Below are 13,969 nucleotides of genomic sequence, written 5' to 3' on the forward strand. Positions count from 1 at the left end.
TTTTGTTCTAGGAGAATTTACCCCTAACAAGAAATGTAGGGCTGACCCTGCAGGTCCTGACCAGTGTGAGCTGTCCTTTCCGAGGCGTGTAGCCTCATCACAGTCCATGGGATCAATTGTCACGTGACTTAATATGGCATAAATCAAGAAAAAACTCCCCCAAAGTCAGTTACCCCAAAAATGAGAGAAGCAAGATATCCCAAATTGAAGTAACTTGATTACTCATATGGAAGGAATTGCCTGATTGCAGCCTTTGCACACTACTGTATCAACTCCTTCCGTTCCCTTGTGAACACTTAAATGTGAAGATATAAATCAAAACTGCAGGACACAAAAAGACAAAAGTTACCTTGATGGATTCCACTTCCATGAGATCCTTCTGGAAACCATTCTGCTTTTATTAGATTTACTCTCTGTAAATTAGGATTAGTTTTTTATATGGATTTATGGAATGGCTATGGTTTAGTGCAAGCAGGGTGAACCCTCTGGTCGAAGGCAAGGGAGTATGTGCTCTTTTCATCTGTTACTGGTAAATTACAGAATGTAGGTTAAAGGCCCCTCGATACCAGTGAAAGAAGAGATCTGGTTCCAGGCATGGAAAGTGCTTAAATCTTATGTGTGCCAGCCAGTGATATTAATATTGTATAGAACAGCCAGTTGTCAAAGGGCCAGATTCTGTTCTCAGTTAAAGTGGTGTAAAGTGGATTTTTTCCCTTTTTTTCAGAGGTTATGAATTCGCTTTCACATGTGCTTGGACACTTGAACACTTGGGTTGTCTGTGTTTGGAGATCATCTCACAGTTCTTTTTTTAGTTGCTTTTGGGGGGAAAAACCCATGAGCTGCTGGTGTTGTTCCTTGTCTGTCATTGTTCTAGCTCACATGGGGCAAGCACATTTCAGAGGATTTGGTGCAAGTGTAACTGCATTCAGGGCACTGTTGTACAGTAAATTTTTAGCTCTTACTAATTAATATGTAAGGTACTTTGTGAAGGCAAGTGGATTGGCTGAAAGGCAGAATTTCATGGATTTAGCATAAGTGTTCTGTTCCTTTGCTGGGAGCAAAAGTGTTCTCTGATTTGACAGCTCCAAGAGAAGATAATTATTTTTGACAGCACAGGGATAGTGTTCATGTTATTCTAGGAAATCTCTGTCTTCACGCAAACAGGTATCAGTGTGTGCTACAGTTGGTATTGCTGAGCTTTGGTGGAAGCTTCAAGTTTCTGTGTTTTGATAATATGATAAAATTGGTAAAGTACATATTTAGAAAGCCCTAATGAATTTCAGACTTGTGTCATTTGGGGAATGAAAGAAAGTGTTTTATTACAAGTCCAGTATAAATCTTAAACACTTAAAAAGGCTCTGCAGTATTTTGGAGGGAAGATACATCTTGACTGTATTCCAGGTAATTCTGCTCTTGGAAAGAGAGGAACTGTGAAGGAAAGAGAGGAACTGTGAATTGGGTATTGTAATATGATTGATTTACCATGTTCTCTTGGTGGTGTGGCCTTTAAAAACTTATTCACAGTGTTCAACAGTGTATTTAGATACCCTTCAAATGTGATTCATCTACCCCAGTTAACTGTCAGAAGTCCTGCTAAGTAGGTATTGACCCTGAAGTGAGTTAAATTATGATGTGATAAAGCCAGAATAGGAATGGAATAAAGCCTGATGGAGCTGTAGACTCCAGAGGATATAATGAATCATTTATGTCATGGTTACAAGTAGGGCAGAGCTGATAGTCAGAAAGACCCACTATAAGCTAAAAGGCATCCAAAGTGATCTTAAACACCTCAGTCCAAACCCACTGAATCCAACTGACTGTGCAGGCCAGAAGGTGCTTCATTTCTGTACAATGAGAACTAAACAACCCCAGATCCAAATTCCTTGGCAATTAATTTTTTGTTTCTTGGTGAAACCTTTCATTTTCACTGCTTTGTTGTAAAAACAAGAATTTTGCAAGCCAATCCAAAGTGAATTTACGAAGTTGTCAGCGGAGAGAGTTCTTAGTCAAAACTTTGTCTTTTTTTTGCTTATTTTTTTGACAGTGAACGGTGGCTACAGTCACTGCAGTTTGATCTCTGAGAAGAAGAACATGATGGACATGGAGATGCCGAGTAGCTCGGTGCCTGTGTGCAGGCAGGGTCTGTTCCTGCACACGGGGAACTCCCTGGTGCGAGACCACGCGCTGTCCCGGGAGAGGCTGCTGCACGTGGGCCAGCTCAACTTGGCGCACTCGGATCTCAGGTACCGCTGCCGTTTGCACCAGCAGTGCCCTTGGCTCCACCCCAATGCCATGGTGTCACCAAATTACTGCCTGGGAGGCAGGGATGATGCTTACACCCAGCCCAGTGTCCCCCACAGAGTGATTTGGCATGCCACCATCAAACCTACAGGAAGCAGTGCCACTTCTATTTCTACGGCATTTCCCTTAATGAAGCGTTTGCTGAGTTCCCATACAGCCGCATCCCTGGTTTTTGCTTTTAAGGCCATAATGTGAAAATTTGGTCTCTGGTTTTGATATATACACTGTAGTTGAATATGCTATGAACAGAATCTCTATTTAAACATTTGCTATAAATTAATTATATGAAAACACAGAACTCCATTATTTTTTGTTGTTGTTACAAATTTAACATTACCAGATTTTAAACAAGTACCCTAAACAGACATCCATTGTGAATAGAAACCTGCTACAAATTAAAATCTATCCATCTATTTTAATTATGCTGCTTTTTGGCAGTGTATATAATAGGAATAATCTTGACCTTTTTGAAGAGCTGTAGAAAAGAAAAGCCTCAATAAAGTTGCAGCCTTTATCTTAGGTACTTGGAATATTTGGCACTCTGTGGATGGACCTATCAGGCTCTGAAATTTCCACAGTCTCAGCAAGAGGAGATATGGCCTACAGCTTGGTCTTGAAAATCCGACTGTTCCTGATTTTTATTATACATATTCATGCCTTGTTTCCCCTTTTCAATTTACTGGTGGGTTAAGAACATCTGTGTTTTCAGGAGAAAGAGGCACGGTAATGTGGCAAGCAAGTGGAAAGGCTTTTTTTCATGTTTGTTTGCTTGTTTGTTTGAAAAGGATAAATAATATCCATGCCACAACAAAATAATCCATTCTTGCCACAAGGATTTGTAGATGTCTTTGCAGCTGGATGTAAATCTGCTCCCTCCTGGTTTCTTTATAGCTCAGTGTGGGACTGGCATTTATCAACCTTTTTTTTTTTTTTTTTTTTTTTTAATTCTGTCAGTGAGGACAATTATGAAACAAAGATAATTAGGGCAGGAGCAAACAAAAGGAGGAAGAGAATACTCTGCTTAGATCTTTTTGAACCTTTTTGTAAATTTTATAATGAGGAAATGACAGATACCTTCATACCTGGCATCACAATACCCATCCTCAGAAATATGAACCCCTTCCAGCCTCCATTTGGAAGAGATTTCCCAGAACAACATAAAGGATTGTTGACTGCATAACATGAGAAAGTAGCAGGTGATAGGCCTGATTCCCTCCCTCTGCTTTGTGGCATGGTCTAAAGCCTTGAGACTTTGCTGCCTCTCAGTTTGGAAATGTTTGGAGAATATCCTGAAGGACATTACAGGTTGTTTTATATCCCACTGGTCATGCTCTGCTTGTGTGTCCACCTGGCTAACAGTGCATTGGTGGGCATGGGATTTGCAAGATGAAGCCAATGCCCAGCTCTGCTCTGTGACCCTCACAGACAGTGTCTCCTTATATCACAGTGCTTTTCATGAGACACATGGCACAGAGCCAAAACCTTGGCATTTGAGAGAAGATGGACAGCATTTCAGACCATTTCTTTTTGTGTTGTTTGTGATGCTGAAGATTCTTGATAAGCAAGTAACAGAAAACAATCTTCCCTGAAGAGCTGAAAACAGGAGAATGAGTAACTCGGAAGTGACTGAGCTGGGAGTGATGCCCATGAGAGGAGTGAAGTCAGTGGGAGCCAGGGGTGCTCTGTGCCTCCCCAGATCTCAGCCTTCATCAGAAAATGGATGAGAGAAGTAGGGCTGTGATTGTCAGATATTGGAGCACATGGACATCAGGGTAAACTTTCTTTGCTTGTTCTGGCCAGCTCTAATGACCAGCACAGATATAAAGGGAGATGTAAATTCAAACAGTATGTCTGGGGAGAACTCTGAACCACTTCGCATTTCTAGGTTATGGAACATCCAAGGAAAAGCCAAACAAGCCAGGGAGCATCTCTCCTAGCAATCAAAAATCTTATTTTAGAGTTTGGGGTTTTGGTTGTCTTCATACTTTTTTCGCTTCAATGCACTGAAACTTACCTCCTTCAGCTTCTCCCTGAAATTGTTTTCCCTTGGAAACTGTATTGTAGGGATGACTGCCTTAGTCCGAGAATCATGATCCCTCTTCTTCCTGGCCCCTTTTCCCCACTCAGTTAATATCTTTTAAGCTGTGCGGCATAATTGCTGCTCCATTCTATCTGTGAATGCAATGTGTGTGGGACTGGAAAAGTCCCAATACCTTCCTCACCACAACTGGAGGCAGCACACAGCTCATGTTGGCCTTTTGTCAAATAATCCATTATCAGCTCTGGCAAACCCGCCCACACTGCGCTCAGTGCTCGGCGTGTAAAACGGGGAAGACATCAGAGCACTCGGATAGTGTTGCACGGGGTCCCTGGATGTGCAGCAGAACAATCCCCTCCAGCTCCTTAAAACTGTCAGTTATCACCGAGTGCACATTTCCAGTGGCAGTTGAAGGCATGTATGTTTTGTAAATAATCCGGAGATTTCAGATGCAGTCATCTTTTCCTCTGAGGGCAGTTGGGAACTGCAGCGCTTCTGGCATGGTGCTACTGGCCTCGTGCTCTGGCTCCAATTACCACGTAAGGGAGTCTCTTAGGAAACACTGCCTCAGTATCCTCTGAGAGGCTGCTGTTACTCTTCAAAGGCCTTACACTCAGCTTTCATGAGCTTGAGAGGCAGTTCTGTTCCCTCAGCCTGTCCATCCCTGGTGCATGGATGCTCCCTCTGAAGGGAGGTTTGTGGGGTATATTCTTCTGCTGACCCTACTGTCTTTCCAGGATTGCTTATCTGGAAGCCCCCACTGAGCTGCTCATGCTGGTCCGTGTGTCCATGGTGCTCCTTGCACTGCCCTGCTCTCCTTTGTCCCTCTCATCTTACCTGTTTATTTCATATGCATTTGTACTTATATTTGTCCAGAGATTGTGAAATCCTTACAGCCAGCACAGCCTGTGGGTACCAGACCTGGAATCTGCTCCGTGGCTGTAAGAGAAAGATACTGGGAGACAAAGAGTCAGTGGGTATAAGTGGAGCCACCCTGCCAGCTGGCTTCTAGACACCTTGTGTCCTGCATTGGTTTTGTTTCTGTGCCTCTTCTCCCTTCAACCCCCTCAGGACAGGGGAGAAATGAGCTGGGCTTTCCCTAGAATAGTGATGGCAAAGTTCTGCCAGGAATACAGGAACCTTGTATTAATGCACCTTGGGTACCCCAACACTCAAACATCAGGAAATGGAAGAAATGTCAGATTTCTCCCAGCAGAGTTGACTAACATGGGATGTATAATGTATGTAAATATACAGTGCTACAGAGAGAACTGCAGATCATGGAGAGGACTTGGTTCTGATCTGCACAAGCATCCTGTGCTTATCATTTTGTAGTCAGAGAATGGATAAGACACATCTGTGGCAATGGGAAGCAGGACTTTAGTGCCCTCATCTCATTTGCTTTTGAAGTAGGGCATTCCAGCTTGCCTTGTGGTTCAGAACTCTTATTTTGTGTGTCACAGAATCTGCACTGCAACATCATATCAATACAGTCTTGACTCTGAGTAAGGTCCTCTGCTGGAAAGGTCGCTGTTCCTGAGGATTTTGGAAACCTAGTATTTCTCAGGACAGGGATGTTTGTGTCCATCCTGCAGGTATTCTGCACTGACTCCAGCTTAATCAAAAACTAAACTTCTCTGATGATTCTGGCAAGATGGGAGCTTTACATAAAGCTTAATAATACAACACCAATTATCACAGGCTGAAATGTAAGGCTTGGGTTAGCTTTATATGATGTAGGAAATGTGTTGAGTTTACTTTAGTCTGAGGCTTTGGGACCACTAAACTGTGATACAAACTGAATTATTTAGAAGAGTTTTTGTATAGCAGAAACGAAGTAATAGGAAATGCTGTGCCTGGCATGGGATGCTGTAAAGCCTTTCTCAGGATGAGTTTAAAACACCACTCTTTCACTGAGCAAACAGAGCAGGGTTTCCCAAACATATGCAATAAAAGTATATTTATGCCACATATTTTACAGACATATGGTTCTGTAAATGTTAAAAAATAATGTATGAATGCTGTTTGGTTTGGTTTTTTAAAATATAAATTTGCCATCTGCAGAAACAGGTGCTTTACGTTTATCCAGAGACCAACTGTGCAAACCTAAAGGGAGAAATTACAAACAATGGTTTATGGAAACCTCTAAAATTTTTTAGTGCACTGTTTAAAACTTTCTAGTGGAAAAAAAATTATCTGATTGTTCTGTATCAGTGAATGGCGGGGAATTTAACATCTCTCATGATCTTAAAGGGTTTTTTTACATTAAGCCCTGTGGGAACTTAGAAACCTGTCAGTGTGTCCCAGTTGTGTGCCTCAGACAGGTGCCCATTTTTGACAACCCTAATTTCATGGGAAGGAAGTATTTTTGAAGCTTTTGATTGTTGTTATTTTTTCCATCCCTTTTTGTTCTTTTGAGAGCTATTACCAAGGAAGTTTTAGAAGTTATCCCAGCTTCCCTTCTTAATATGAGTGATGGATTAATGGAAATAATAGTGATAAAATAATCTAAAGTGTTAAATAAGTGCAATTTATTCAGCAGGTTCATAGTTTAGTGTATAAATGTCCAAAATGCTTTTAAGTACACGTGTTTCATGCTTCAAAATGTGTCAGACCTGCCTTAGCTGTGCTGTCACACCCAAGCTGCCAAATGGCTGGGTTTTCTTCAGCTTTTGTGGTGCTAGCATCATAAAAGCATAAAATTCATTTAAGTGGAACATGTCAGCTTAAGAGCCATGGGGCACTTCTCTGGAGGGTTTATTAGCTCAGGTACAGCTTTCCTGCACACAGATGTACTGTTTCCTCTCCTTGGTCTGGCATAGTGAAGCCATAGGTTAAACCCTCCCGTGCTTTAGGGATATGTAAGGAACACCCTCTGCTCCTAAGAAAAAGCACACAGTTGGATCATCCACAGTAAATGTTTATAGCTGAGATAAAATGTTTTATTTTAAGCCATAAACCAGTTGCTAACTGCTTGGAAGAAAATGTTAGGAGGAAATGTTTCTTAATGCAGTGCTTTTCTGAGAAGTCTTTTGTGGAGTTCCTCAAGGTTCTGCTTCCTCAATGACTGGATTCAACACACATGAAAAATAATGAAAAATCACTTCTGCAAAACAGAACTGTGATTTACAGTCCCATGCACTATTTATTATGAAAAATGGAGATGGGAGTACATAGGCTGCCATTTTAAATTTACTGGCTGCAAACTTTTTATTTTGTAGAAGTAAATGCTCAGCTGATCTCATTGATTCTGGAGTGCTGGTTGAAAGCAAGCAGTTCTTTTGCTGTATTCCTTTTTTCTTCAGTGATCTGGCCCCTTTTTTAATTTAGCAAAGGAAAGCATGTTGCTGACATGTAAGCAAAGTTCATCTAGCCTTTTTTGTCAACAAGAATGCCAAGGCATTTTCCCAGTGTGCTCTGAGGAAAATGACAATATTTTAATAATTCAGAAATGCCCAGAGTTCTCAAACTTCATTCTCAGCTATTGTTTTGCCCAATCTATTATGCATTGAAAGCCTCAATCGTGATTGATGACCTGCCTGTAGCAGTGAAGATTCTCTGTTCCGTGTGTAACCCAGTGTGTCACATTAATCCTGTGTACAATGATGTACAACAGGTTGGAGAGGAAGCACTGCAGATTTTTTTGGTGTAATTGCTGCATTAGACAGGCGACATCCGCAGAGAGCAAGCGCTTCCATTCCGCAGGGCTTGACAAGTGTTGTGTTTTGTACAAAAATCATAAACCCTGTGGTGGTTAGCAGTGCTTAATGAAAACTGTATTGCAGGTCACCCAGGTTTCAAGACTCAGTAGATTCTGCTGCTCCATGCCTGAATGGAAGTCATCCAGCTCAGCACATTAAACAAGAATGCCCCAGTGATTATAAGGTTCTGTCTGAGGCTTCCACACATAGGAGGATTACAGAGGGGATGGAGCTGAGAGCCTCCAGTAGCCTGCATCCTGAACTAGACCTAATGAATAATAGCTTTACAAATTCACTTTCATCCTACTTGTTTAATAATGAACACAGCTCCTCCCTGGGTCCTTTGTCACTTGGCACCCCTCAGCACTCGGCCAGGCTACAGACAAGCAACCTGAAGAAGAGATGCATCTCTGTTGTGCCCTCTTCAGCCGAAGGAATCGATATTACAGCGATCATCCGCACGTCGCAGACGTCACTGGTCACCTGTGTGAATGGACTGCGAGCTAACTCAGCTGGCATTTCCTCTCATCCTGTGGAGATCAGTCATCACAGTGCTCAAAAATCCTCTCAGCCCCAGTCTTGCTCTCAGCCTGGAAACCCTTGCAGTATTCCCTCCCCTCCAGCATGTCTTGTACCTCTTTCCACTGAATGTGACAGAGGTGACTGTGAGCAGATACAAATGCAGCAAGTCGAGGAGAATGGCAGCCTCAGCCTTATGATGAATGGCACGAGCCTTCCTCACCAGAACTCCTCGCACAGCACCCAGAAGGTGAGTTTCTTAAAACAAGAACCGGCTGACGATTATTCCTCCACCGCTGATCTTTTTCGCCATCACCAGGGGCTGCCTCCCCCTTACCACCTCCACCAGCAGCTCAGCCAGACCCCAGGGACGCTGCCTCACCTCAGCACCTCCATGTCTCCCAAGTCCCTGCAGCCCAGCGACGGCGATGAGCAGGACCTCAGCAGTGGCAAGCAGGTCTGCCAGTGGATTGACTGCAGTGCCACTTACGACCAACAAGACGAACTGGTCAGACACATAGAAAAGACTCACATTGACCAGAGGAAAGGAGAGGACTTCACTTGCTTCTGGGCAGGCTGTGTCCGCCGCTATAAACCCTTCAATGCTCGTTACAAACTGCTGATTCATATGAGGGTTCACTCTGGAGAAAAACCAAACAAGTGCATGGTAAGTCCGGATTATATTTGTTTGAATAGAAACATAACTGCTCTTCTCTCTTTCTTGCTCTCTCTTCAGTCTTATTCCAATATAATTGTTGTGCTTTCCTGTAACTTAGTCTGTGGCAGGCTAAAGGGGAATTGGAGAAAACCTTAATCTAGAAGGAAATGATTGAGTAAGAAATACTGTAGTTCTTGGAAAAGGGATTTGGTTTCCTTATATGAGAGCTTAACTTTTAATACAGTGCTTTGTTTTTTTAATATTCATTAAACCACTAATAAAGTGATGATCAAAGCACGCAGCCGTCATTTAACGTAAAACAAAGTCACTGAGCCTCGGGTGACATTTTTAATCAAGAAACATAAAACACATCTAATGAAATTCTTTTCATTCCTTCAGCTGAACAACAACCCATACAGTTGTAAGTGCAAAAACTTCAAATGTAGTTTAGACAAAAGAAAGAAACTTGTTAAAGGATTTTAAACAGTTAAAAGACTAAAAAGAATATATTTAGTTACATTTTCAAAGGTTGTTAGGGGCTTTTTAAATTTGAGAAACAGAGCTTTAAAAATAAGTAAAAACCATTGTTCTCTTCTGATCAAGAAGATGTAAACAACAGCAGTGTTCCAAAAAGAGGATCTTGGGAATAACACCATCTCTGCATCTGCCCACCATGATGACAATATGGCCAAACTAAAATAAAAGTTAATGACTTCCATTAAGCTTTCCACATGTTTGAAACAACAATGATATAAGACCCTGACTGAAACAGATGAAGCAAAACAAGTTTGACATAAGCTTCCAAATCAGGCCATGAAATGTGGGAAGTCTCATTTGTAACACCCACACGCGTGTGCACGCATGCACACGCACAGAAAAGTCCAGACAAAGGGAATGGTTAGGGCAGCAGGTTGGGGTTCCTGATAGGCAGAATTTTCAGCTATATGGCTGTTTTATTGTTTTGATCAGAGCATGATGCAATGGAAAATGCTTGTGAGGATGTTAGATCATGACAAACTTTTCCATGGTAAGCTGTAGCTTTCTATGGAGGAATAGGAAAGAATGTTTGTAGAAAAACTTCCAGGCCTGCGATGGTTATGGAAGAGAAAAGGAAGAAAACAAGAGTATTCAAAATGTGTTGCAGAGAAAAATTTTATCTGTAAGTGATTGTCCTGATCATCTTTTTAATTCCATTGGATAAATGAAAAACGTTTTCTTAATGTCTGCACGGTTTAGTGGGTATTCCCTAAGATAATACTAGAAACAGTGCACATACTTAGAGAGTACCATCAAATTGTTCAAGATAAAATGGAAACACTCTAAGGCTTATGTGTTTCTTTTTGCTTTGAAAGCAAGAACCCATTGGTTCTATTCCAGAAGTAGCTCAATGACATTTTCTAAATGTACAAATGAATTTAATTTCCCCTGAATAGATCTCTTTTAGTTATAAATTATCAGAAGATAATGCAAGTTTACTTCTTTCCAAACAAAAGTGTAGGTAAGTAAATTGAAAGCATACTTAAAACATGAAGCCCTGATTAGTTTCCTGTGGTGCTGAAAGACCAGTAGAGAGTCCATGGATAAGGGAACTTCTCTTTTCCTGAAAAATGCATATTTAACAGGTATTGTATGGAAGATTTCTAATGTTACATTCCCATTCCTACAGAAAACTTGGTAAACCAGAGAAATGCTGTAATATCTTAGCAAATGCTAAAAATGTGCTACTTTCAATTAATTTCATCTGCAGTAAAGAACTAGATTTTGATAACACATAAAGGTTTTGTGAATAGGTTGGAAAAACCTCTGCATCTGATGTTGCAGACAGCCTTTATGTCATATTTATATAGCCTTGGCATGTAAGCATATAAATATCTCTTTTACTGGAGCAGATATTGTAGTTGTTCCCATACATGGAACAGCCCAATCAGGACTGGAAGCTCAGCATTGCTCAACTTGGAGTTAACTCTTCTGTTCCCACAGTAAGAGCCACCCACTGTCAGCAGAGGTATCGATACGTGTGTTAAACGCTGCAGTCTGGAATTCTGCAGGGGGTGAAGTGCATCCAAGAGAATACACAGAAACCATCTCTTCTTTGCAAATTTAGTTTTTCTACCCTGAAAAGAGTTTGATCTAGTAGGGGCAGGATACAAAGCTGCAGCACAGCTCCTTGAAGTTACTAATACCAAGTGGGGATTATTTGCCCAGTGAATTCCATTCCATGTGAAACATAGGTTGCTGTGTAGTGTTGCATGGTGCAGTGATGTCATGTCATTTAAAATGATGGCTTTTCTTTTGATGTGGTAATAATTGTGCTGTTATTCCTGCAAATTAAGAAGGCAGTTCATTCTCTGTAGAGGTCTGAGATTTTGTTTTATTTTTGCTGTAGCTCTGTTAAAGTATCTTTGTATCTCTTGTATTTGTAGTGGAGATTTTCTTTTGCTGGTCACAATTACCCATTGCACTTTCTTTTTAAGCCCTCAATTTCTCTCTTGCCTGTAGGATTACTGCCTGACTAGGTATTGAGCTGCTCAGGAGAAGCTAACAGTGAAAGCACCCCACACTCATACATAAAAGTACTTTTCCATGTAAAATTATTAATTTCTTATGACAGGCTTTGCTACTATGTACTGTAATAGACAAAGGAATTTTGGAATTCAAGCTACTTGAGAACAGGAAATACATGAGACATTTTGATTGAAAAGTAAATGGTTCACTAAAACTGCAGTTAATCCTTTTATTATCTTTCCAACAGCAGTTTCCACAATACTTTCATGAGGTAAGCTTCCTTCAGTCCAACTGTAACACTCTCATCGTTGCAGCTGGTTTGAATTTAGCGAGCCTGCTTCTTTCTTTACTACAGACAGGCGACAGGCAAAACAGGATCTGCTGTGGAGCACTGCTGATGTTTTGGGTCCATATTCTGCTCACTGTGTTCCATTGCCAAAGCTGGTACTATGAGTATTCTGCTTTCATATTTTGTTAAATATTCTAATTAAGTGGTGCCTTCTCATCGTTGTATCCTTCAGTTTGGTTTTTCCTTGGGCTCTGCAAGTAGTCTAAAGGAAACTACCTAATCTCTTTGCAATATCCTGTTATGTTTCATACTTAACTTATGTTATTTTAGTTTTATTAAATTTGGGGTTCATCTGCATTATAATCAAAAATATATCCAACAAAAATAATGATGCAATGTCTTTAAGACTTTAACTTCTGAAGATTAATTTCATGCTTTTTTAGATTTGATGTCCCAGACAATTGGAATTTTGATTGTCTGAGACAGCAAAAATTAGCAAGCTTAAATGGTTTTTATTTTAAAAAAAGGAAGATAAAAAGTTTCTCATAGCTGCATCTTTTGCTGCCTTTCAGTTCTTCGAATACTTTGGTGAGTAGAAGCATGCTGATCTCCAGATATTGCATCCTTGGTTTAAGCCTTTACTTGCAAATGTAAAAACAGAGCTGCTCATTTAGTTGTCTAGAATTGTTTGATTTGGACAAATATGCACTTGGCTTATTAGTTTACCCTCTTGTACTCTTGTGGCTTCATAATGAGTAGAAAATATGTTCCCATCACTGCATTCATGTGTGCTCAGGGGCCTTCCCAGACAGGATCAAGGTAAATGATTTCTCTTCATCTAATTTCTACAGGTGTAATTAGTGCTCATAGAAATTGGCTATCATAATGTATGTGACATCCATGAAAGGAGCTGGACAGGGATAATATTTATGGTTAATGTCTTTAGGTTTTGTATTTCAAAGAAACAAATGCCTCCTCTGTATGTTCTAGACCTGTTTCTCTGTGTTTGCCTAGAGAATTAAGACTTCGAAGCAGAATCTTTTTCATGTATATATTCAACATATTCAGTTTGGGAGGAATCTGAATGGAATGATTTGGGTGCTGTATTGCACACGGTGAAATTCAGCACCTGTGCTGTTTGTAGTCAGTTCTTTTGAATCCCTAAGGCTGAGACACTGTAGGTACTGCATTAAACATGGGGAAATTGAGACAGAGAAGATAAGTAACTTGCCTAAGGGTGTCTTTAGGCAATTCCAGCATTCCAGGGCAGATCTTGTGTTCCAATCACCATTTCACACAAACTAACAATTTGCAATTTACTGGTGAAACAGATTTTTGTACAGATTGCACAAAGGATTGGGCTCTGGCTGAACTTCCTGTTCATTTTTCCTCTGCACGTCTCTGACGCAGGTGGTTTGACATGATGTGAGTGTGTGAGAGCTTTCATCAGAAAGCTTGGCTGCATCTGTAACACTTCATGGGCAGCGACCTGGTTATTGGGAATACAGGAGAATGCCTGTGGAGCAGATTAGTATTACTGCTTCTGTTTCTGAGGAAACCAGTGTGGCATCTCTGTTCTCAGTAGATGGCGAGTCTGATGCCGTCTGCAGTCCATGGGGAGTGTGTGTCCAGCAATGCAGGGTGGGAAATGAGATCTCTACAGGGCTACAGCTACAGAGGAGTCTCAGGGACAGCCCTGCATCTGTGGGGAAAATGGGTCTGCATGCAGCAGCTTATCCGCCTGTGAGTTACTTCACCTAAACAATGAGTTTCCATGCCTGACTCGAGGGAATGTTGTGGAAGTCTGGAAAGTGTTTTCAGCTTTTGGAGTGGAGGGTGTCATGCACTGATGCCAAAGGAGTGCTTTAAAAGAACAACAATAATATTGGGCTCACTTTGTTTCCTTTGAAGTCAGTAGTAGGAAACATCCATTCTATCAAAGCTGCCTCACCAGAGAT

The 13,969-nt window shown here is 41.0% G+C and overlaps 1 protein-coding gene across 3 annotated transcripts in view; it reads left to right on the forward strand.

Annotated features, from left to right (window-relative positions):
* Positions 1 to 13,969, forward strand: part of GLIS1 (GLIS family zinc finger 1) — a 179,371-nt gene that overhangs the window by 79,916 nt on the left and 85,486 nt on the right. For all 3 annotated transcript variants that reach the window (XM_030226824.2, XM_030226823.2, XM_030226825.2), the window contains 2 exons: positions 2,045 to 2,243; positions 8,125 to 9,226. In XM_030226824.2, coding sequence (XP_030082684.1) covers positions 2,045 to 2,243; positions 8,125 to 9,226 — 1,301 coding nt within the window. The remainder of the gene's footprint in view (positions 1 to 2,044; positions 2,244 to 8,124; positions 9,227 to 13,969) is intronic.

Source organism: Serinus canaria, chromosome 8, assembly GCF_022539315.1.
Source record: "Serinus canaria isolate serCan28SL12 chromosome 8, serCan2020, whole genome shotgun sequence".
Lineage (NCBI taxonomy): Eukaryota > Metazoa > Chordata > Aves > Passeriformes > Fringillidae > Serinus > Serinus canaria.